Below are 23,241 nucleotides of genomic sequence, written 5' to 3' on the forward strand. Positions count from 1 at the left end.
ATTTTGGTGGAAGGCACCACGAATTTCGTTTCTGGCGGGTCCATGATTGAGGTTTATCAAAGAAGCAGAATGTGCACCAAGCACACGTGGCTTCTTGAGCAGCCCTTCATAAAGTCCCAGCTTGGCAATCAGCACTGGAGAGCAAAGGGCTTTTCTTTCCACTTCTTTTTCTCTCCTTGGCTCCAGCACTTGGATTCAAGGAATAAGAAACAGACAAGGAAAGGAAGAACAAAATCATCCCCCCCAGCCAGAAAAAAAGGCAATACAATCCAGCTCTCTGAATCAGACACGGAAGGTGGTGCATCTTGCTTTTGGCTCCTGCCTCATTACTCAGGACTCATTACTAGGAAGAAGTAGAAATCTCTCCTGCCTCTTCCACAACGTGGATCTGCAGGATGGAGAATGCCTGCAGATGTTCAAAGGCACAGTTGTTTCATAGGGCTGGAGCACAGGTTGGGAGAAAAGAAAGAGAAGGAGAAAAACTGCACACGCAGGCGCACTGGAAGAAGAGAAGATGATTATCTAGGGGAAGGAGTCACAAAAATAAAGCAGTGCTGTGCACTGTTACTGTGAGCAAACGGTGTTCCCACTGGGACACGCTGCTGCTGGCTAGATCCTGCGGTTGACTTCATCTGTCCTCTATACTGTCTTAGCGCTTGCATAGACACGACCATATAAATTACCTTTCCAGATGTTGTGACGTTAAACAAAACTAACATCAGGCATGCAAATGCTGTTTTCTGAGACAGTATATTTTCCAGAAAAAAAAACACAAAACAGCTCAAGATGGAGTGAGGAATTAGCTGAAGAAGGAATAAATGACACATCAAGTTGGTGTTAATTAAGAAGCAAATATTTTCACTTCTTGCTCTTTAACTGCTCCTTGTATAGAGCTATCTAAAAAAAAAAGTAAAAACTTCATTTTTGTGTGAAAGATTGCATCTGCAGTACAGTAAGAGAAAGAAATTAGACTGTGAACTGGGAGTGGGAGTTGAGACAAATCCCTGCTTTGAATTAAAATCGTCCAGATAAGAAAAAACACAGAATGCTAATAAATGATTCTTTATTAGAACAGAGAATAGTTAATAGTGGAAAGCCCCAGGGTTTAACAGTTACACTGCTATTGTTAGAACCTACTCTTCAATGATCTGGAAGATTAATTAAACATGGCAAAATTTGCTGACTAATTATTTAGATTCTTAATTAAGATGGGAAGATTCTGCAGCATTTCAGCAGAATTTAATTAAATAAAAACTGGTAAACTCACCGGTAGGTTAGAATTAATACAATTACTTTCAAGGTGGTGCAAATCATGAGAAATCAAACAGGTTTTGCACAGGTTCTATGTGGTTCCCTGAAAACTCAAGAATTGACTCAGAAAGCACCATGAGAGCATCCGCTCAGTGCCTAGCAACACTTGGGAAAGCTGAGAAAATGCTTAGTCACATTCAGGCGACAGGATACGGAAGGAGGACACGGAATTCAAAATTCGCCTCCCCAGTAAAACACTGAATCTGGTTAACTTCCTTAAAAGAAACCTTTCAGAGGAAAGCAATAATGATAAAAGCATACAAGCAGCAACTGAAAGACTGAGATTTTCCAATGACTCTCTCTCATCCAAGACCCCTTCTACTCATCAACACAGGAAACCTTCCTCCTTTCCTGCGACCCTGCACTACCCAGAGCTGCGTGGGCACGGATCTTTGTACCCAGGGAGGCAGAGTAGTGCAGTCCCCACTGAAAGCTCCCATATTTGTCCTAGGACGGAGAGAGATTAGGTGAGTATGGTAAAAGGATAAAGTAAAAGAATGTAATCTTTGTAAAAGAAAAAATAAAATTTCCTGGAGGTATACAACTCTCCAAGTGAGCTTTCTCTGGTGAAGACATTAGGGTCCCCTAGCACCCTTTCAGTATGATAAAGAGGAAAGAGTGGGGTCACACACACCCTCAACATCCCCCAAGCAACTTCAAAGAAAGAACTTCATGTCTGCTACTCAGCACCACGCTCTATGAGACTGCAAGCCAGGAGGCAGAATAACCTAGGAGAAGCTCCATGACAGGACAAGATTCCCACTATCAAGCTGCCTTCTTAACCTATCTTTTATGACTGTAGGCACTCGCAAACCTCAAGCTGATGGATTACATACTAAATGCGGTCAGAAGAAGCACAGAACAATTAGTGATATTAGTCTGGCGCTGCCCTCGGACTGATCCATTAACCTTAGGGCAGGGGCGACACTCAACAAAATTGAAAACACCACCCATTTTGATGGAAAATCTCTCCTGTATATAATCAAATTCTGAAATTCACTAACAGGAGATATTAGTAAACCAAATAGTTAAGCAAAATTATAAAGAAGACTTGATGTTTACATCAATTGAAATAGCATTTATAGTTGTATTTGCCAGATTAGAGTCACGAGGACATTAATTCTCATCCCTAAAAACAGAAGCTGATTGCCAGCTGGGATTATGAAAGAATTCCCTCTCCTTCCTTTCTCTCATAGGCTACCAGAGTACATCTGGTGGGTGCTGATTATCTTCATATAAAACATTGAAAGAAAGAATAATTAAATTTATTATTGGAGAAGCCAAATTGCTTGGGTCAATGATCTTCCATTATGGTATGACAACTCTTCTGAATAGTCCAATACTTCAAACAATGGATAAAATAATCATAGATGCTTATATTTACTCGTCTTTTCCTCTCTCTCACCCTCATCTAGAACAGTTCAAAAGGTAAAAGCCATGTCTTCATTTTCCCTGATTTCTTACTGTGTCAGCTACAGACAGTCTGGATATATTTTTCTAGCAGAAAGATCGCAAAAATCTATTCTAGGTCAACGACTTCCACTGTCAGGATCATTCAAAGTGTTCAGAAGGCTCAAAGGAGAAAAAAAATCACTAAGTATTTGTATTATGCAAGCTCCCTGAAGAGGTGCTGCCTGCATTTATTGCAAAGAATTAAAAAGTAGCTTTAATGTCATTCTGCTCTTGAATGTCCTTTCTTTGCAACTGATCTCACATAATAAATCCTGCTACAAAAACTAGCGTGCGCTTTGACTAGATGAAGGACAAAATGACTGTGTATCTGTAATGTTGTGGGTTATAAAAGTGAAATAATGCCAGTGAAATGTACACAGATCTCTGTGTGTACAAGACATCGGGCAGAAGAAAGGTACACACACTTTATGTTATAGTCACAAGGATAACTAGGCTTATTAAAGCAATTACATAAAATCCATTAAACTGACACTGTTAAATAGCAGACGTGCGAGTAAATATGTATGTGATTTTTCCTGTGGAAGGATTCGTGAAGTTGCCTGGCCTTGAATTAGGCGGGATGTGCGACTGTACATTGCCTGCGCGCTTGTAGTTCAGCTGGGACACCCGCCGCGGGAACGTCAGAAGGTATTTATATAGCAGCAGCCTTCTCCACTGCTCCTGCCTCCCACCGTGACACGGAGCGTTAATGGCAGCTGCCACGGGGACGGTGCACTCAAAGGTCAGCAGCATCACTCCCTGCACGGCCAACAGGCAGGAGCTGACGGCTGACGGCAAGAGAGGGATTTTGCCACAGAAGATCCTCTTACGTTGTCCCTAAGGTTCTGGAGCAGTTCAGGTGCAGAGGTGAGCGGTGTCTGCCAAACAGGGTGGAGACGAGGGATTTCTCAATCCCAGCTCTAACACAGGTGTAAGTGGGAAAGAGAATCTGTCAGAAAAGAATTGCTCTCTCCACAGAACAAGCAGCAGGCAGGGCCCTTGTGTCATACAGGAAAGGAAAAACAGTCAGCAAGACAAAAACACGGCATTTTCTTTCATATCTAAACTCATCAATATTAGCTCTCGCTTACTTTACAAGCAAACGTTTAAACCTACAGTAAAGCCAAAACATCAAGCATCCTGAAATCTCTATCTCTTTTCTAAAAGAAAAAGCTTTCTGGAACCATTTCTGATTTTGAGTAGCTAAAACCAATCCAGCTCGCCAGCGCCCGTGCAGCGTCGGTCAGCTCAAGGGTCCAGGACCTGACCAGGAGCTGGGCAGGAGCTGTGCCACGTCAAGCCACGCTCCCAGCTTACCATAAACCAGGAAAAAACCCATGCATTTCTCAGCTGGCCTGTGTAAAGCAGAAGAGTAGTCTTTCGGAGCTTTTTTTTTCCATGAAGTTTTAAACGATGCAAAAATAGGAGGAGTTGCACCAAATTCTATCCATACCTTTCTCCTAATTAGAATATACATTATTAAGAGGCTGCTAACCACACAGTATGGCAGTGTGCACGTAGATAATTATACATCTGTTTTATTTAATAACATTATTTTATAGTATAATTCATATTGTAATTTACGTTTAACTTTATTTTTAATTTAATATTTTTATGAATTTTTTAATCTAGTTGTGACACTAATGCACTGGGTCATTTTTCTTGTGAAAGCTCAGTATCTTAAGCTTACTTACAAGGAAAAATGTAGAAGTTCACACATCTCTCCTTGATAAATGAGACCTGTCAGAAGCCAATGATCCCTGTGCAGAGGATACATAGTACGCTTGACAATGTGAGCTCAACAACAATGAAGAAATACTTTTTACAGTCCACTATTTTATGACAAAAGGGTCTAGATTGCAACCAGTCTGACTGTAATTTACTTCCTGAGAGAAGATTCTGGGAGCATTCTGTGTGAAAACCATTTTATGTTTCTTCCTTCCTCCAAGTCCATTATTGCTCCGTGGAACCAAGTACTCTATTCTGTAACTTATGCCATACTAATTACGTGAACTAAGTTGATTATAAATGTATATAATACATATGTTTGATGTACTTTTTTTTAAACTAAAACACGAAACACAAAATATACATAGCATTTGCTTTGTGTACCAAAACACAGAAAGACATTATTCTCTGTCAAAAGGGTTTTATGTTCGAAGGTCCCAGCTCTGCAGAAAATCTAATAAAGTATTATACTCATTTTTATAGTCAACTCAGTAGGAACACTCCCAGCACGTGTGAGTCTTTGCAGATTTAAGACTGATGTAGCTAAAACTGTAAATGTTATATAAAAATACATTCACCTGTAATTACACTAAAATTTCTAATAATTTTTTTCCTAAATAACCTCTTTCAAATAAAACCTTGATCAACCACCCCCAAGATTCTCTGCGTAATCCACATCCCAACATTATTCCTTAGTGTCGTGAGGGAACAGCGACGGAATTAGTGCGGAAACGTGCACGCCAGCATATAACACCACTGTCTGAGGGGGACTGAATATATTACCACCAGTCGTTCAGTCACAGTTCAAAAGAAGTCAGCCCCAAACTCATTAATTAAAGAATTCAGCTGCACTCACTAGAGAGGATTTTGAGAGAGAACCAAAGAGCGACTACAGAATGGCTGTTGCTTTGCAATACGCCAGAGATATTCTTGGATTTATTTTGTAGAGTTAAATCTTTGCTGAACTTAAAAAGCTATTAAACAGAAAAGCTATCTGACTGAACAGGTTTTTAAATGGCAAAACAGTTCATTTCTAGGGAAATATGTTCTTATTCATTTACAAACATTTCACAACCTTGTATCTACGTTAGTTTAGAATTTTACTTGCAGTGTATGTTACATTTTCAACCTATTCATTACTTTATGGATTTTTACAGGGATGCCTTCCAATGAACCGCAGCATAGAACAGACAGACACCCAGAGATGGTGCCGGGATTTCAGGTAGCTCACTGAATTAATACCGGGGTGTTACTCTCCTCAATTGGGAAGCTGTTAACGTTACTGCATCCAGCCCTTTCTTCTCCTCTGTGCTGAGGTGCATCCGTGCACACCGGAGTGCTCACTGCCTTACTCCTCCAGCCCTGGGGCAGTAACGTGGCCAGTGGCACCAGTGGAAGAGCAGGGAGGCGATCAGTGGCCGCCCAGTTTCCATCTTACCAATCCCCATGACCCTCGTCATTTCAGCTAAGAGAAACAGTTTTGAGTCCACAGAGATCTAGACCAGTGAATTGTCCTCTTCTATGTCCATTTTCAGCTTTATTCAGTGATGATATTTTAAAAATTTAAGCCAGAACAAAAATCTGTAATACCACAGCTCATCCCTGTCTTGGGATAAAAGCAGAGAAGACACAAAAAGGATAAAAAACTCTGATTCCACATGGGCGTACTGACGCTCCTGTGAAATAAACCAGCTAATCTTAAGTTTTCAAACACAATTTTTTTTCTTCTAAAATACTCACCTGACTTTCCCTTTGGTGTTTCTAAGAACAGTTGCAGCAAAATTTTGCGTAACACCAACCAGACTGATGCCATCAACTTCCACAATTTGGTCGTTCACTTGGATCCTTTCAGGGAAAAACCAGAAATATATTAATAATTCTTGGTTAATTTTCAGCAAAATTTAGCATATAAGAGATCTTTTTAGTTTGATATTAAATAAAGACTTTAAATAAAAACTCAGTCATAAAATGATTGAGGTAAATATGAAAAATGCATCATTCCTTGCACACAGACATCTCATAAATCCAGCTTCAAAGTTACTATTACAATTATTAGCATCAATCATCCAGTCACTTTCCTTGCATATAAATACAGCAACACAAACTCTCGAATTCGTCATATGAGTTAAATTAAAGAAGATACTTGAACAGTTCTTCTATCATTCTTTCCTAAGCCAATCTTGAAAAACAGCATAAGACATAGCTCTGGTATTTCAGGCTAATGGGAAAAAAATGCAATATTTAACTAAAACAACCTGCTCATCTGTGGAGAAAAAGAGCTTGTGCTCCAGTCTTAATTGTGACCTACTCTCTTAAAATATTTCATCTAACTTGCTCCAAAAAGCTGAATTCCCAGTGTAAGTGTGATCCTGCTGCACACAATAAGACGACCTCAGGCTGTTTTAATGAGGACTCCCTCTTTGAAACCAAACACCCATTTACAGTCGATACACTGTTCGATGCAGGAAAAGTTGGGCGGAATAAAAAACACGCTGCTTTCATCTGAAGCAAGCACTGCTATGAAATCCCTAGAGCAGGTATTGGACTCATCTGGATTACAAATGCTTGGAACTAGGGCTACTATACTAAAATGTCCTCTAGAAATGCACAAACTCCTACAGTTTCAAAAATTTAAAAAAAACCCAAACACATTCAGAACTAGTCAAAGGGAGCAATTTTCAAGTATTTACATGGATTCTACTGATCCAAACAATACAGCTTACAAAGGAACCAAGAAACTGCTATGAAAATTATATGAAAATACCTAAAATAAGGTATTTAACAGGATTTCTTAGTGATAAGACTTCTTTTCAAAGAACAACAGAGGCTTCAAAAGAGGGCTGAAGCATTTTGACTTGGAGCACTGATTTCTCTGTCAAATCCGAGGCAATGATTTGTAGTTCTAGAGTGTTCAAGCAGTATCTTCAGTTCTTTGGACTCCACTGATGAGTAAGAAATACAAGATTTATTCTTTGGCAGCCTCACACCACAGAATGTCCCTGTGTTCTGGGCAGGATCTCCCTTCTGTATATAAGAAACCTTGAAAGAATGATCTTCACAACAGCCTATAAACTCATGCCTTGAAAATCATAGCAGGCATTTTAATCTCAGAATTTTATTTCAATTTACACTGATGCATTTAATAAATACACCAATCGTGTTAATATTTATTGTATTTAGATACTGTAAAAATTAATTATTTTTTTTTCACTTTAGTAAACATGAGGTGCAGTCAGATGGCCACAGGAGTTCCAAGAAAAGAAGTTTAAGTTGGTGCCCATTGAGTGGGAAGCTGTCAGCCTCTTGGCTGAAAGTTAAATAGTGGAAGAACGGATTCCTTTTTGACGGCAGTTACCTACAACACTTTACACACTTCGCTATGCAGTGGCCTCGCAGTGTTCATACGGATACGGAGTTAAGAGTATTTCAGGTGATGAAACATCATGTTAGAGAACTGTTGCCTGCAACTGCATAAGTTGCTCTGTCTTGATCTACTGCAGTTGAGTCTGATTCCATTTGTCCTTCAGGCATATTTTGTATCTCCTTCTTCTTAGTTTGTAGAACTCCTAAATTCATTTCCAACTCTTAATTTTACGGCCATTGTTCTCCAAACTTCCTCTCTTTCTATACATACATATATTTTAATTATATATAAACATACATACGTATCAAATAACATACAATTAACATAATTGTTATTCAAATTATATAATTACATGTAATTAAAAAAGAAGTTTCCTGTCTTTTGCCATGTACATTCTATACTCTCACAGCCATATTCTCCTGGCTGCCTTCCTCTTCCTCGGGCGTCCACCCTCCAGCCCCACTCCCACCGCAGCTCTGTACCTGTAGCTTAGCCCTATCCCCCCAGACCAGCCACCCCAGGTGCCACTAGGAGCTCTAGGCTTCCTCTGTCTCTCAAATCTAATTTCAAACATGAACCAAAGATTAGGCTCAGGGTGGCAACACGTGAATGACAGAGGTTTAACTACTTTTATCATTAATGAAATTGGTACTTCTTCTAACAATTATTTTCTAATGGTCATGACTTCAATCTTTGCCTATGCGAAGCAGCACTTCAATGAAGCAGCAACTACAGAAGTGAACCAAGTAAAGTTGAACGAATTACTTGCATAATTACTGATCTATATGATGAACTGAAAAATTTAACCTGTGCAAAGACAATGTTTAGAGTATTTTTCAAGTTAAGAACTGTGTAATGTTTCAAAACTGTTGTTCTCAATGTTACCTAAATACTTTAAAATGTGAATGACTCATCACCAAAATAACTGGAAAGAAGCAGCTACGAATTCATCCAGGCAAAGATTTTATTTTTCAAATTGTCTAATGATTGATTTCCTATTTTACGCACTATTAATAATCTCTTTTATTACTTATAAACATGCTTGCCTCTGGGTTCATCTCAAAGCAGCCTCCTAGGCTAGATACTGCCACACAACGCCTTTAGATATGACAACTGAACGCTGTTTGTTTGCATCAACATGAATCAAGCCAGAGGTGCTCAATCACCGAGAAACCTCTTTGTATAGATTTTGGGTTCCATGGGAAGCAAATACTTTATATCACGATTCGATGGGTCTTTCAATAAAAGATGGGAGTTATCCGACAGATATTGCAATGTTTTAAATTGCAGTTTCAGAAGAGCCTGCTTGAAGACGGCTATGCGGTTGTTCAGAATATCCAATGCAAGAGCTGAAATAGGGTTTTATTTTCTGTTAGGAGACTTTGTTTTGCTATCAGTGTTAATGATTAATTAGGCTTTTGACAAAGAAGAAGTTAACAGGACCCTTTACAGTTGATGCACTTTATTACAGAACCGACTGCTGCTGACTGAGAGGATTAGATGTCCCTTTCCCAAGTGAATGATCAGTCAGGCTCTCAAAGAGAAAATCAGAGGGCTATTTCTCAGCTGACTGAACATTCAGCCAGTTGAAAACCAACACAAATATTAGAATGGTCAAAGAAAGGTATTATTTTTTCTCAGCTGACAAGCTCCTTTCAGATGCCATCTAGGGAAATGAAAGAAAAGACTTGGGATTGTACATTAACTTCTGTAGCCCACTCAAATTAGAGGAACAGAAAACACAGATCATCAGAGAGCAGTTGTGAGTGAGTCTGATTTTCAACCAGAGAATTTCACACAGAATGCCAGTCGTGAGCTTAATGCTTTCTGGCTGAGCTCAAGCATGCCTTTCAGAAAAACATTCATTTAAATTTAAAGTACTGGATGAAGTCATGACATCTTGAGGTGTCAGCTTCTTCACTCCCCTTTGTAATTTTTAAGCCTGTGATAAATCAGTACTTGGCCTTCACCTGGTATCTTATGTCCAAGATCTGTAATCTGGAAGACAGTATACTTCAGTAGTTTCAGAGCAATGTTATTAAATTTTGCAATCCCTTGCCACGTAGAGCCTTCTGATGTAATTTGTGTGGGGCTTCCACAGCAGAACAACCTTTTGTCTGTCTGAAAAGCTATAGCTGCTCATCAATACAGAAGAGGTCACTGCAATACGTTTTTTAGAAGACAGTATCAACTTTTTAGTTTATTCTTACTCTTTTTACCTGTGTTTGGTATTATTTATAACTAATATAACAAATCACTAATGGTTAAAAATAGAAGTGAAGACTGCATATAAGTAAACTTACTTGTTAATGTATCAGATAAGTAATATTTTATTCACACGCAGATTTACAAAGGGTAGGCCCTGGGACAAAACGAGATATTATATGGGTTGGGAGATTTTTAAGAATACTTTTCATTATTAAATTATTACATAGTAAAGTGTTTTTCTAACTTTTATGAGAAACATTGCTCTGATTGTGGCAGCTATTGTGTAATACACAGGTGACTCTGTCATATATGATAGGAAATAAAGTATGCTCAAAAGGAATTCTTTAACCTGCACATACCAAGTAAGCAATTCCAGAAGCCACCAGGTTTTATATGAGCATCATATAAGACTACAAACACCAATTCATCTCTTTAGTGGGCAAGATTTATGGTACAGCTTCCAATTGATTAACATACTTTCAGTGCTGTAGAAGTGAAAACTGAACTCTGGAGCAGAAAACTGTGCATAATAAGAAATACAAAGAAACAGCCTATGTTAGTAAACTTGAGAGGAGGTGTATTTAGTAAGAGTTTAAGCATTCAGATGTACTTATTATTTTCCTAATCAAATGCCAAGCAGAACTCTTTTTCATAAGTACTCATTGTTTAAAGCTGGTCTGAAGCCAAAAGAACATGTGGGAGCTCAACACATTTAAAATACAAACTACCTTCAAAAGTGATGCACAATTTGGAATCTCCAGCTTTACTCACGCTAAAGCATCTGCGTTTTCAGGTAGTCATGAATACACAACTTTGGAAAACCTGTTCTCCTTAAACAGTTTAAACTCAATATACTACACTGGTGTCTTCTCGTAACCACATCAGGTATTTGGACCTTACCCAAGGAAGTCTCCGAATTCTACAGCTTTGAGTTATCATGACATACATTAAGCAAACAATTCTTTCCCATGAAAATCATAATTCATAGTAACTATTGCTCGGAAAATTTCCAAAGACTGAGTCTAGTTTACCTGCCATCTCTTTCTGCTGCCCCACCTTCTGTTACTGTTTTGACAAATATTCCCAGTTTTTCAAGGCCTGCATCTGCTCCAACTCCCATTCCAATAATGCTTATGCCAAGTCCATCTTCATCTGTGAAAAAGGAAAGTGAAAGCAGAAGCTTCTTAATTTGATTTATATAGTTACTTGGTATGTAAACATTTATGCTTTGGTTCCTCTTGGTTTTCCATGTCAGTAACATTAATAGCCTTTTGCTTCCTTTTAAAACTTTATTATTCTACCATTTTAATTACACACAAAAAATATCACCTTCACCCTCATGAGAAGGTCAGAACAACAATCAAGATTTTTTACTCTTCCAGTGGAGAATGAAAGCATTGCATCAAAACACTGTGTAAAATCATATGTTAATGGAACGACTCAAAACAATTCCCTTAGGGAAACAAAGAACTGCATGTTTCTGAACTGCTGCTTTAATTCCTTATTAAACAATTCTTGAAATCCAAAAAGCCAAGGTGACTACAACAGACTCATGGAAGTTCAAGACAAGCTCTGTAGACATGTGTAAACTTCCTCAGACTTGTAGCTCAGTGTCACAGGAACTGGAAACGGCACACAGAGTCCATACCTTTCTCTAGTTCAACTGGGAAGAGCTCCAGCTTTTCCACACGCTTCTCGAGTTCATATTCAGCTGATGCAGCCACTGGGTCAACTTCATCATTTCTCCTGTCATAGTCTTCATTGGAATATGTATTGAAAACCTGTGGAAACAGACCAAAAATCACTCAACTACCTACTCCAAAAAGACTTCCAACTTACGAAAATAGCTACTGCTTTCATCCTGTGATGATGTTGCAGAGTTTGAAAAGGCTTTTAAAAGACAAGTTTCTCCTGTTCATGCAAACTTCAGGTTTTAAAATTCGTGCTTTTTCATTCAAGTAAAGCACAAACATAGCTGCAAAAGTCAACTGAGTATGAAGGACTGATTTTTATTGTTTGTGATTATAAATGCAGAAGGTGATCTCGAATGACTACAAGTCAATATTTAAATTCAAAATTCAACTTAAATTCAGCTCATTAAGAATGCATTATTAGTAAAGATTCACGGACAGGAAAAAGCAAAATACATTGAAATGGCGATCTGCATACAGACTCTGTTTCAGTGTTTCCTCCTAACGAAGTTACAGTTATCCATTCATCTAACCAACAAGTTTGAGTGCATCCTCGGCAAGTTTGTCAACAATACCAAGCTGTGCAGTGTGGTTGACAGGCCAGAGGGATGAGATGTCATCCAGAGGTACCTGGATGAGCTAGAGAGGTGGGCCCAAGCAAACCTTATGAAGTTCAACAAGGCCAAGTGCAAGGTCCTGCATGTGGGTCAGGGAATCACAAACACAAATACAGGCTGGGTGGGGAATGGCTTGAGAGCAGCCCTGAGGAGAAGGACTTGGGGGTGATGGTTGATGAGAAGCTTAACATGACCCAGCAATGTGTGCTCGCAGCCCAGAAAGCCAACCGCATCCTGGGCTGCATCAAAAGAAGTGTGGCCACCAGGATGAGGGAGAAGATTCTGCCCCTCTACTCTGCTCTGGTGAGACCCCACCTGGAGTACTGCGTGCAGCTCTGGAGTCCTCAGCGCAAGAAGGACATGGACCTGTTGGAGTGGGTCCAGAGGAGGGCCATGAAGATGATCAGAGAGCTGGAGCACCTATGCTATGAAGACAGGCTGAGAGAGTTGGGGTTGTTCAGCCTGGAGAAGAGAAGGCTCCAGGGGGACCTTATAGCCCCTCCAGTACCTAAAGGATGCCAAGAGGAGAGATGGGGAGGGACTCTTTATCAGGAAGTATAGGGATAGGATGAGGGGTAACGGTTTCAAACTGAAAGAGGGAAGATTTAGATTAGATATTAGGAAGAAATGCTTTACTATAAGGGTGGTGAGACACTGGAACAGGTTGCCCAGAAACGCTGTGGATGCCCCATCCCTGGGAGTGTTCAAGGCCAGGCTGGATGGGGCTTTGAGCAGCCTGGTCTAGCAGGAGGTGTCCCTGCCCATGGCAGGGGGGGTGGAACTAGATGATCTTTAAGGTCCCTTCCAACTCAAACCATTCTATGATTCTATGATTCTATGAACTAAAGCTAGACCTGAAGATTACTAATCTACATTTACGCCGCCTATGAATACCATTAGAGATTATGCTCCATATTACATATTAACTCTTTAGGAGAGCAATATACACAGCTATGGGTATTTTCTAAACTAACCAGGTTAAGAGCAGGAATTTAACACTGACTGCATTAACCTGATTATATCATTTACGCTACGTTCTACTTTCAACATGAACATGGCCTTCAGTCAGAGATTATTTAGACTTTTAAGGACTTCAAACAGTTAGGAAAAGCATATTTTTGTATTTTAGAGGTCAGAGTTTTCCAGCCTAATTCACTTAACTGTCACATTTGGCAGTAATGAAAGAATACGCATTATTAGTAGTAATTATTTTACTGAACTTCAGTCCCAGGCATATATCATGTTCGTTGCTTCAAATAAAGGAAAACAATTTCCCATATATATCCTCTTCCTCTTTTACAGACACCCTACAGAAGATACAATTATATAGCCATGTTTTTATCACTGTTTCTCTTCCAACATAAAACATTGCACCATGCTCCATAGCTACACGTATTTTCAGGTCTCAAGAAGCCTGCTCTCCTTGCATGGAGGCTCCTTAACGACTTCTCCGGGAGTAAGCATGCCAGCTTGCTGCCCACTGCAATGCCAGGAACTTGGCTCATTTCCACCTGAGGTTTCACCTGCCCAAAAAGCTATTAGTTGGACTAGATTAGAAATTAGATTAATTTTTTTAAAAACAGTAAATGAAATTGCAATACAAAAATACTATTCAATACTATCGTAAGTACAGTAACTGTGTTATGGCTACCACAAAGCTACTGCAAAAAACCCCCCAGCTTTATATAAAGTAGTGGTTGAAACAGAAAAGATGTTATTCACTCTATGGAAATTTTAAGTCCTGTATTTTACATCAATGTGAAACACTTAATAAACTGCCTCTTCCAAGAAGACTGAGATGATAAACGCTTTACAAGAACCCACAAACCTATCTCACATTGATTTTTAGTGATATTGATGCAAGAAAAAGGCTGTTTTAACTAAATCATGTTCCTTAGAAGCCTTCATAAATATATCCAAAAGCTAAGCAAAATAAGTCTTAAACGCTGTCCAATGCTGCTGAACACTTTATGCTGCTTTAGTACATATAAGATTGGAGAAAAGACACTGACACAGAAATAAGCATAAGGAAATTTAACAATTTACTTGGTCTAAAATAACCTGCAAAACCTATGTGCAAGTTTTGGCCAGGCAACCCACAAATGGAGAAACAAATGGTTGCCAAATAGCCAGTCCCTTCAAAATGTAAGTGATACCTTCAGCTCCTTCCCTAAGCTTCTGTTTGCGGATGCAATAACTGCATCTGCATCTAGTATTTTGTAAAGGCCTTGAACGATGTATTAATTTCTGCTCCTACTGTTAACCCCATTGGGTGTTTGAGCTCCTAGTTGAAACGGAAAACATGTAGGGTGTCCATACCAGCTCAACAGCCTGACAGAGGCGTTCTGGAAAGTCTTTTGTTACTCGATGTCTTTCAACCAGACCTTTTTTACACAAGATGAAGCTTTCTTCATGTTATGTACCGCTGTCTGCTGCTTCTCAAAACACTTGAAGACAGAAGAATCATGAACATGGTTTTCTACATAGGCCATATCAAGCTAGAAAAAAACCTTTGGTTCTAACGATGCTAGCCTGAGTGTAGTGAAAAAGCAGCAGGTATGGGACAGAAGGCCACCCCATTTATCTTTTGATTCAGATGTACACTTTGCAGCAACCATCTCTACCTTGACACAGGAATGATCATACCAGTCAGAAGAGCCCACTCAACAGCAATGAAAAGCCCTGCTGCAGGCTGGTGGGCAACCTCCTCTGGCAGCTTGCCTTCTCTGGGGTTTGCTGTCAAAGGAGATGATGCCCGCTAAGGGTTCCATATCCAAACCCAACCTCATTCATGCCGACACAAACCAAAATAAGGATCGGTCAGTAGACTGAACCCAGCTAAAACATTACTGAGCTAAGGTCTGACCACAAGTCTTTGTGTCTGAAATGCAGCAGTCACGCAAGCAGGTACAGGTTAAAAACAACAGCTGTGAATTTAGCTTGGATTGTCTCATTTGTCAACATGACTAGAGAGACCTGTGCTTCAAATATGGAACAGAGATGGATGTGACCAAGGAAAACAGAGATAGAGTCACTAGCAGTTGAAGGATGGTGAGAGGCAGATAAATACTGCTTGCTGAAGACAAAGAATAGATGAGGGTGAGGTATAGGGAAAAATTATGTCACAAAATGAGTATATTTATTTCTGGATTACTTTTCATCATGTTAACTGGTCCCATTCTTTTCCTTTTGTTCAATGAGTGGCATTAGTATATTGTGGGAGCAGTTTCAAATTTCTTGCAAAATGACTCAATATGCTTCAGGATAATTTTCTTTCAAGGCATCAAATCATATATTGAGTTCTTGTTTGGGACGATCTTTCTTGAACCACATTAGACAGAAGAAATGGCTTCCTGGATCTTGCTTGCTGTTTTGGAATATTTAGATTTGCACATGAGAAAGATACTGTTGGTGGTGAATGCAGTTATCATTATGTCTCCAAATATATTATGCCACTCTTATCTAGTATCTTAACTAAGCATTCAATCTGAGATTATAGTTTCACTGATATCATCAAAGTAAAACAGTCTGTTTCCTACCGGTTTTCGTACGTTAGTCATATGATCTTGCCCGCTGCCTTCAACATGTGTTTTGACTAGGGGAAGAGGGAAGATATTCTTGTTTGTCATTTACTTCTTTTTGCACAATCACATTTAATGGTTGACTGATTCTATTAAATGAATCTCTGGGTGTTAAAATGAAGAAAAGAAAATTTGTTCTTGGAAATGTTCTTTCTTTGTGTAACAGTCTATCCACCATAGTAACGAACTACTTGCTCAGTACAGTCATGAGAACTGTCACTCAAGATTGTACTTTGCTAAAAATAAAATAAACAGTTATAACTTTTTCCTCAAAGTATGCTTAACTTGATTTAAGTAGACCTACTTCACCACCTCTGTTGCTGCTGTGTTTTCTAGAGTGTGTGTGGGATTTCAGACTCATGGAATGCTCCCATTCCCTGTGATTTACCAGATTTGGTTTTGCCATCACACTGGCCAAGTACTACAATAAAGTCTACTGAGCCATTACTTAAAGGAAGCTCTTTTTCAGGAAAATCCAATACATTGTCTTAATCTCTGGTTGTACCTCTCCAAGTAGTTAGAAAAAAATTAAGTTTACACAGAATTCACATGTGACATTTACTAGGATTTACAACAGCACTTGCAGTCCAGCAACAGCAGAAATAAAAAGCCACCAACACAGCAGTGACAACCCAATGGATACCAATGCTCAATGTGTATGTCAAAACAAACAGACACCGAAGAACTGACGGGCTCACTCCAACACTGCTGTTAAGACAACATACTTCTGTCTTCTCTAAAGTGAAAGAAAAAGGGACATCAGTGATTCATGCAGCATCAAAATAATGACAAACTGTATGATCAAAGAGGCAGGTATTTTCCTGAATGGCAGCCCCAGGGAAATCATACGTACACATACATGACTACTTGCTTCTCTTTCAGAGAGCAGTGACAGAGCACAGTCTAGAAAAGACATGTTGCTAACTATAAAAATATGTTGTAGACTCTAATTCAGAAAAAAAATCACACATTTGGGTTCTAATACTTCATTTTATGAATGAGACCAGAAAGATGGAAACTGATTATTCTCGGAAAAAGGAAAAGTTTTAGAAGTTGGGAGCATTCTCTCATAGCTCTCAACTACCAAGAATCTTCACAGAATTTTGCCGTCAGTAACCAATGACAACTCTTTTTTTTTTCTTTTTTTTTTTTAAGGCAGTGAGAACGGAGATGAACAATGCAGAATCACATGGGCTATCCTCCCCATGGGCTAGCCAGCTTAGTGCTACATTAACCATGTTATTAGTGTTGCATACTATAAATTCTCTGCAACATAAAACCTGCCTCATCTGATGTGTTTAAGAAAGTCCCAAACATACTGAGTATATGCTGGATATGCCTATACTGCCTTTGCAAGCTGTGCCAAGCAAGAAGACCCGATCCTAGGTTCAGCTGCTGCTGACTGTCTTGCCATCCATGTTTTTTACCCCTCCAATGACTGGTGGCCACCAAAGAGCAAGAACCATGCAAGAACTGCATATTGTTGCAGTAGCTGTTCCACCACACCTTCAGTTACTCAAGTCTAACACACGCATAGTCTTTCTTATGTGCAATTCTTGATTACACCAGGTCATTCCACCTCAGGGGACACAGCCAACGTACGCTGCTGATCACTGTGCAACACCAGTTATGAAACCATGCTTTACACCCACTATTGCTATGCTGTCATAATGCCTGCTCCTCATGCCTCTGTTCAGAAAGCAAAACCAGCACCTAAGATCTGACCCAGCCATCTGGGTGAGACAGATCACCATCATCATCACAGGAAAGCGGTGCTGCAAAGAATGGCACAAATACAGTGAACATTTGCCAGCAAGTCATGTCTCTGGCATCCACTCCGGGGAGGGGAGGAGGCATCACAATCACTACTTCACCATAATGATGCCATGGAAGACCAATAAACTACTACTTTTCCCCATAATTTTTTTATTTCTTAAAATTCAGGGTAAAGGTTTTGTAACCCCGTTGTGCTAGAGGCATTGTGAAAGTGATGCTAGGCCAGGGAGTGGTTATTACCACCTGTGCTCCTAACCCCTTCACTGTCATTACTATATGTGCCGCTGGTAGCCACCAACGAGCTGAGCTTGACATCAGTGGTTAATCTTCAGAAGTACTCTCTAGCTGATGCAGAGCTGTCAGTGAGCAGAGGATAACACCTGCCAGCAAAAGAGACTGGTATTGCTTGTGTGAACAGTAAACATTGCTGAAACCTCTCCTCAAACTTGCACAACAACCTATCTACATCCTCTTTTCCTTTCATCACCATTCTTAAGCAAGAATAACCAAAGACACCAGAGGCACCTCTTGTGCCATTACGGAGAACTGAGATTTTCAGGCACACTTGCAGGCATAAAAAGCAATGCTATTAGCTTTGGGATGATCCAAAATCCTTCCCTTTTTTCACAGCTACCAAGGCAAGACCAAGGCCACAATTTGGGTTTCCTGGGTCTTGTATGGAGCCATGGCTCCAGAAACAGCAGTCACATACTGTAAAGGGACTAGATGTGGCTTCCCAGAGGAACACCCAACGCTCACTGCTTTAGTGCATGATGCTTCCTTTACTACATATGACAAACTCTATCAGAGTCATAACTGGTCTTCTTGTGTGACATTTTTAAAACTTCAAAAACTTGGAATACCTTTGTTCCACATCTTCTTTGCAGACAGCAGCAGGCTCTGCAACCAAAATGGGTCATCTCCCAGTATATCCTGCTGAGACGCCCTGAGAATGATCAGGTCTTCTGGACATACATCATTACTGTGCAACCATCTAACGCAGGATGGTGAATAATTAAAGAACTACCTTGTAGTTCTATCTTTTTATAACTCATCTCCAGGGTGTGCTGTGCATTCGCTGGAGGAGTCACAGAGGACGCTCTCATGTGAAGGGAACAAAACTTGGCACAGACAGTGTCCATATTTGGGGAGTGTCGACCTTAGCGCACAAATTCTGATCTCTCCTATCACCCATTTTCTTCTCTAAGTGAATTAGCTTGTTTGTCCTGCAGTGAAACTGGGAGAAAACAAAAATGTGCAAACGCCAAAGGGAACTAATCCACCTGACTCTACGGATGCATCCTTCGGCAACCTTAATTACAATGACAGTAATAAAAATTTCCTTTGTCTGGTTCTACCACATGCACCCTGTTGACTTTGGGAAAAATGAAAACCCAGAGGATGTCTTTAATGGATGGAAATCATAAATATTTTGTATCAGAAGCATTATTATTAATTACAGTAACAGCTGGAATTTCAGACACATTTTGTTGTGATTGTTACCAAGAATCCAAATAAGGAAACAGCGGCTAAGTCCTTTGGACATAGGACATTCAGAAAAACATTACAAGTTGTAGATGACACCTTCAGTACTTTCTCAGTCTTTATGTCTAGAACAGCATGCACAGCACCTCCCTACCCTCTGTGAGGAGAAACTGGTACATTTGTAGGGTATCTACTAATTTCTTTAAAGCAGTTTTACAATCACCTCTTGTTTTGAATATACGAAGCTGGACTGCTGGGCTTCCTCCACTAAGCATGAAAAATTCTCCTGTCGGGACAGGAGTGCACCATAGGAAGAACAAAACATGTTCATGGACGTGACACTGACCTACACTGTTGTATTTGAAGCACAAGCAGTTGTGAGGGTTACTGCTGTGCTGCACCCTGCAAGGGCAGAAGGCAGGCACAGCACTGAGGATAACCTTGTGGCTGTGCTCAAGAAGCTAAATGAGAGAAAAAAGAACACAGTTTGACCATCCACTATCTTCTGCTTGAAAGTGTCTCTACAGTATAGCTTCAGGGAGGAGAGGAAGCTCTGACATCATCTGAAATAGGTGACTTCTTTTCTAAAGAGTCTCTTCTCCGTGATGTGGCCGCTCTGTCACAATCAAAGGCAGTGAGTCAGTGAGGAGGAGCCACCACAGGCTTCCTCCAGCTTTCCTGGCTTCGTGCTCCCCTACAGCCTGCGTGGGCATCAGCTGTCACTAACGCTTCAGCAGGGAAGCACCAAGGAGACAGATCTTCCCAAGAAGCAATCGCAGGGATGAGACACAGATGGGAATTAGACAGCTGCGATACTGAAAGAAACCGATTGTCTAACACCAAAACCAAGCCTGGGGTTTCCCTCAGAAAGCACAATAGGAGAAAGATCTGACTTAAGCAGCCTGAAACTCCAGCAAAAAGAACTGCACAGCAGATTCCAGTTTCTGAAATCCTAAAAGTATCTGGGCCCTAGGCTTCTCCATCCCACAGAGACCTCATCTGATGTACGACAGAGAGCCAGGAGCGACAGCTGTCATGCACAACCAAACTGTTCAATTTGTTGACACAAACTGGGAAGTATTATCTCTAGATACTCTTGGTTCAGGGAACTAGTACACACTATCAAGTCTTGTGTCTCTTGGCACAGTCATAAAGAGCATGTCCAGTAAAAAAACACAATGTCACTGCCCTGCAGCAGCACCAACACATCTCAGCTTGCATCCATACAGCTCCGTCCACTACAGCATGTCCTGCACCTGGCCTGTCTACCCAGAGAAGCACCAACTAATGCTAACCCCAAACCATGCCATAGTTGCACTGCCTAGTGGGACACGTGCATTAAAATGCACGGACTAATCATATGCATTCGTTAGGCCTGTGACATGAGTGTGGTTTTGCTTCCCAGTATGAGCAGTTAAACAACCAAAAAGCTCATTTCACTGAAACTAGTATCTTAAATTTTATACAGTGCAGTTTCAGGCCTGAACACAGAACTGAAATTGCTTTGGTGGTAGTGATGGATCATCTCCTGGTATCAACAATGAGAGGACATACCTGTTCACTCTCTTTGACCTCTCCACTGCAACCACTACTGTTACATCAGCAGGTACTACTGCGTCCGCTCAGAGGGGCTGCAGGGACTGGAAGTAACCCAGCTAAAATGCTCAAGTCCGTCCAAGAAGGATGCACCAACATACGGAAGTACATCAAACTCCTCTTCCATTACAAATCCCACACCTGAGCATTTTAAATGCTATGTAGGTCAACACTGACATATTGGTATAAAAACGTGCCCTTCTTGGCACCTTAAATCAAGTAGAAGGCCAAATTTTCAGATTTCTCTTCTCTGTCATCTCAAATTTTCTGTGTACAAATAGGATTTTTACCCTGTCTTTGTGCTACTTGTCTCAGGTTCAGGTGTGACTTCTTTAAAACACCTGTTTTCATTAAGTAATTCCCTAGAATCAGTGAAGTTATTTACCCTATCGTTTATTATTTATTCAGTTTGTACTTGTTTTATTGCTGATGTACTGGTTTTGTTACAATTTATGTCACTACTTGTCTACGTAGCAGAAAAATACAAAATCACTGTTGCTGGAAATGAGACACGTTCCCCATGGGAAAACTTCATGTTGTTACTCTTAAGACAGGTCTGACAAGTAGAAATAAGCCCTGGTATTGAAGAGTAAAACCAAAGCTAACACAGATCTGCTCTTACAGAGTAATTTCTTAGAACATAAAGAATTTTCCTGATCATTATTTGGCTAATATTGTGTCAATAAAGATGAATGTTATATGACAAAGAAGACTAAGATCTCCTGAAAATACTAAGTTTTCATATTAATGCTATCTAAAACCTTGCTCCTTGAAGGTAAGTTAAATTTTCACTTCAATAAGTAACGTAGAAGACAAGTAAAAATTTTTATAGTAGTAAGTAATATGCTCTCAGCTGAAAACATCCTATATTGCCTATGCTACTCTAAGAAGGATCAATGAGGAGATAAAAAATGCTCTTTCTTAGGGTTAGTCTTCCTCGCTCTTTACAAAGGGACTCTTTCCCTTTGGAAAATAGCCATATGGGAAAAAAAATTCCAGCAGTTCCATTCCAGTGTAGTGTTACGGGATATGGTGTACGGGAGAACTTTGTAGAGTGGAGATGATGGTTGGACTCGATGATCCCAAGGGTCTTTTCCAACCTAAATGATTCTATGATTCTAAGTCTTACAAAAAGCAGATGAGTTCCAAGAAACTCCTGTTCTCCAGACACTCCAGACACGAGCTCTCGTTTGACTCAGTGAGCCAGAAAAGCTGCTGCCTCCTTCACAGGGAGGAACAGATTCCCCCTCTGACTTCACCTGTGCTTTTCTAATGAGTGTATTTTTCAAAGCCTCTGCCTCCTTCCTCCATAACAGCACCTATCACTGACCCAGTCTGAGGCTACCCCGACACTGATCACCTCCAGTCATCTGCTAATTACACTCAAAGCCATTGCCAAGCAACGCTCCTCTTCCAGAGACTTTGAAACATGAGATCTCTGCAAAGCAATGAGTGCTGGGACAATACTTCAATAAAACATTTAACAAAACCAAACCATCTGAGGTGTAGCCTGCTCCACCACTCCTGCCAACTACAGTTCAAAACCAGGCAGAGAGAGAGGGTGTCCTGCCGTTTAAGAATGAGTTACTTCAAGTGCTTTCAGTGAAAGCAAACTCCTGCTGAAAGGGAATTTCTTATGGCTGTAACTTTGACTAAAATAAACTTTGCAGTGGCAGAATGTGAACTTTTCCATGCTGTATCCATTTAGGGTGGATTTAGAGTCCAAAGCCTGGTGCAAACAAGTGGGACCATAGCCCTGCACCACCGTCTCTTCATACTTTTTAAGGGACTTCAGAACAAGACCAGTTCCTTTGAAAACAAATTAATACTTATACACTGAAGAAGCCATACAAAATGCAATGCTGGTCTCATAAACACTGAGGACTCTTCATTGTACAGTACCTAGTGTCCTTGCTCATGATCTTGATCTAGCACACAGAGAAAAAATGAAAAGTGGAGACTGAACTTGTCTCCACTTTTGGAGGGAGTGGAGGCCATGAGTCCTTGTAGACTGAGCTTGGCCTTCACAGCAGCAATCCTACTCACGTGAAACTTCAGGAACATCATGTCATGAGGAACACAGATGATATGAATCGTTTCTTTCTTTTCTACGCAGGCAACAAATCATGGCCTCTAGGTTGTTGAGGGCAAATATGCCTTTAAACCAATCCTGGAAAAACTTCAGCTATTTTCCCATGGCAACCCTAAAAACTCAATGAGTTCACTCATTGGCAAATACCAAGTTTCTTCAACACAAAAATTTTTAGAATATTTCTCTGTTCTTTTTTTATTAAACTCATTTTCCATGCTTTCAGCATGCAGCCCTTTCTAGAGTATCTGAACATTAGACTTACCTTTTGCTGGAAGGCAATCCAAGTAACTCAACTTGCTTATCCTGAAAAGGCCACCCTGGTCAGACTTGAAAAGATTCA

At 40.1% G+C, this 23,241-nt stretch overlaps 1 protein-coding gene across 4 annotated transcripts in view; it reads right to left on the reverse strand.

The window, feature by feature from the left end:
- The window catches only part of PPP1R9A (protein phosphatase 1 regulatory subunit 9A), a 149,165-nt gene that overhangs the window by 53,972 nt on the left and 71,952 nt on the right, over nucleotides 1-23,241 (reverse strand). For all 4 annotated transcript variants that reach the window (XM_054189463.1, XM_054189464.1, XM_054189462.1 and 1 more), the window contains exons 3-5: nucleotides 11,712-11,844; nucleotides 11,095-11,215; nucleotides 6,232-6,336 (exon numbers count right to left, since the gene is read on the reverse strand). In XM_054189463.1, coding sequence (XP_054045438.1) covers nucleotides 6,232-6,336; nucleotides 11,095-11,215; nucleotides 11,712-11,844 — 359 coding nt within the window. The remainder of the gene's footprint in view (nucleotides 1-6,231; nucleotides 6,337-11,094; nucleotides 11,216-11,711; nucleotides 11,845-23,241) is intronic.

Source organism: Rissa tridactyla, chromosome 2 (genome assembly GCF_028500815.1).
Source record: "Rissa tridactyla isolate bRisTri1 chromosome 2, bRisTri1.patW.cur.20221130, whole genome shotgun sequence".
In the NCBI taxonomy this organism is placed as follows: domain Eukaryota; kingdom Metazoa; phylum Chordata; class Aves; order Charadriiformes; family Laridae; genus Rissa; species Rissa tridactyla.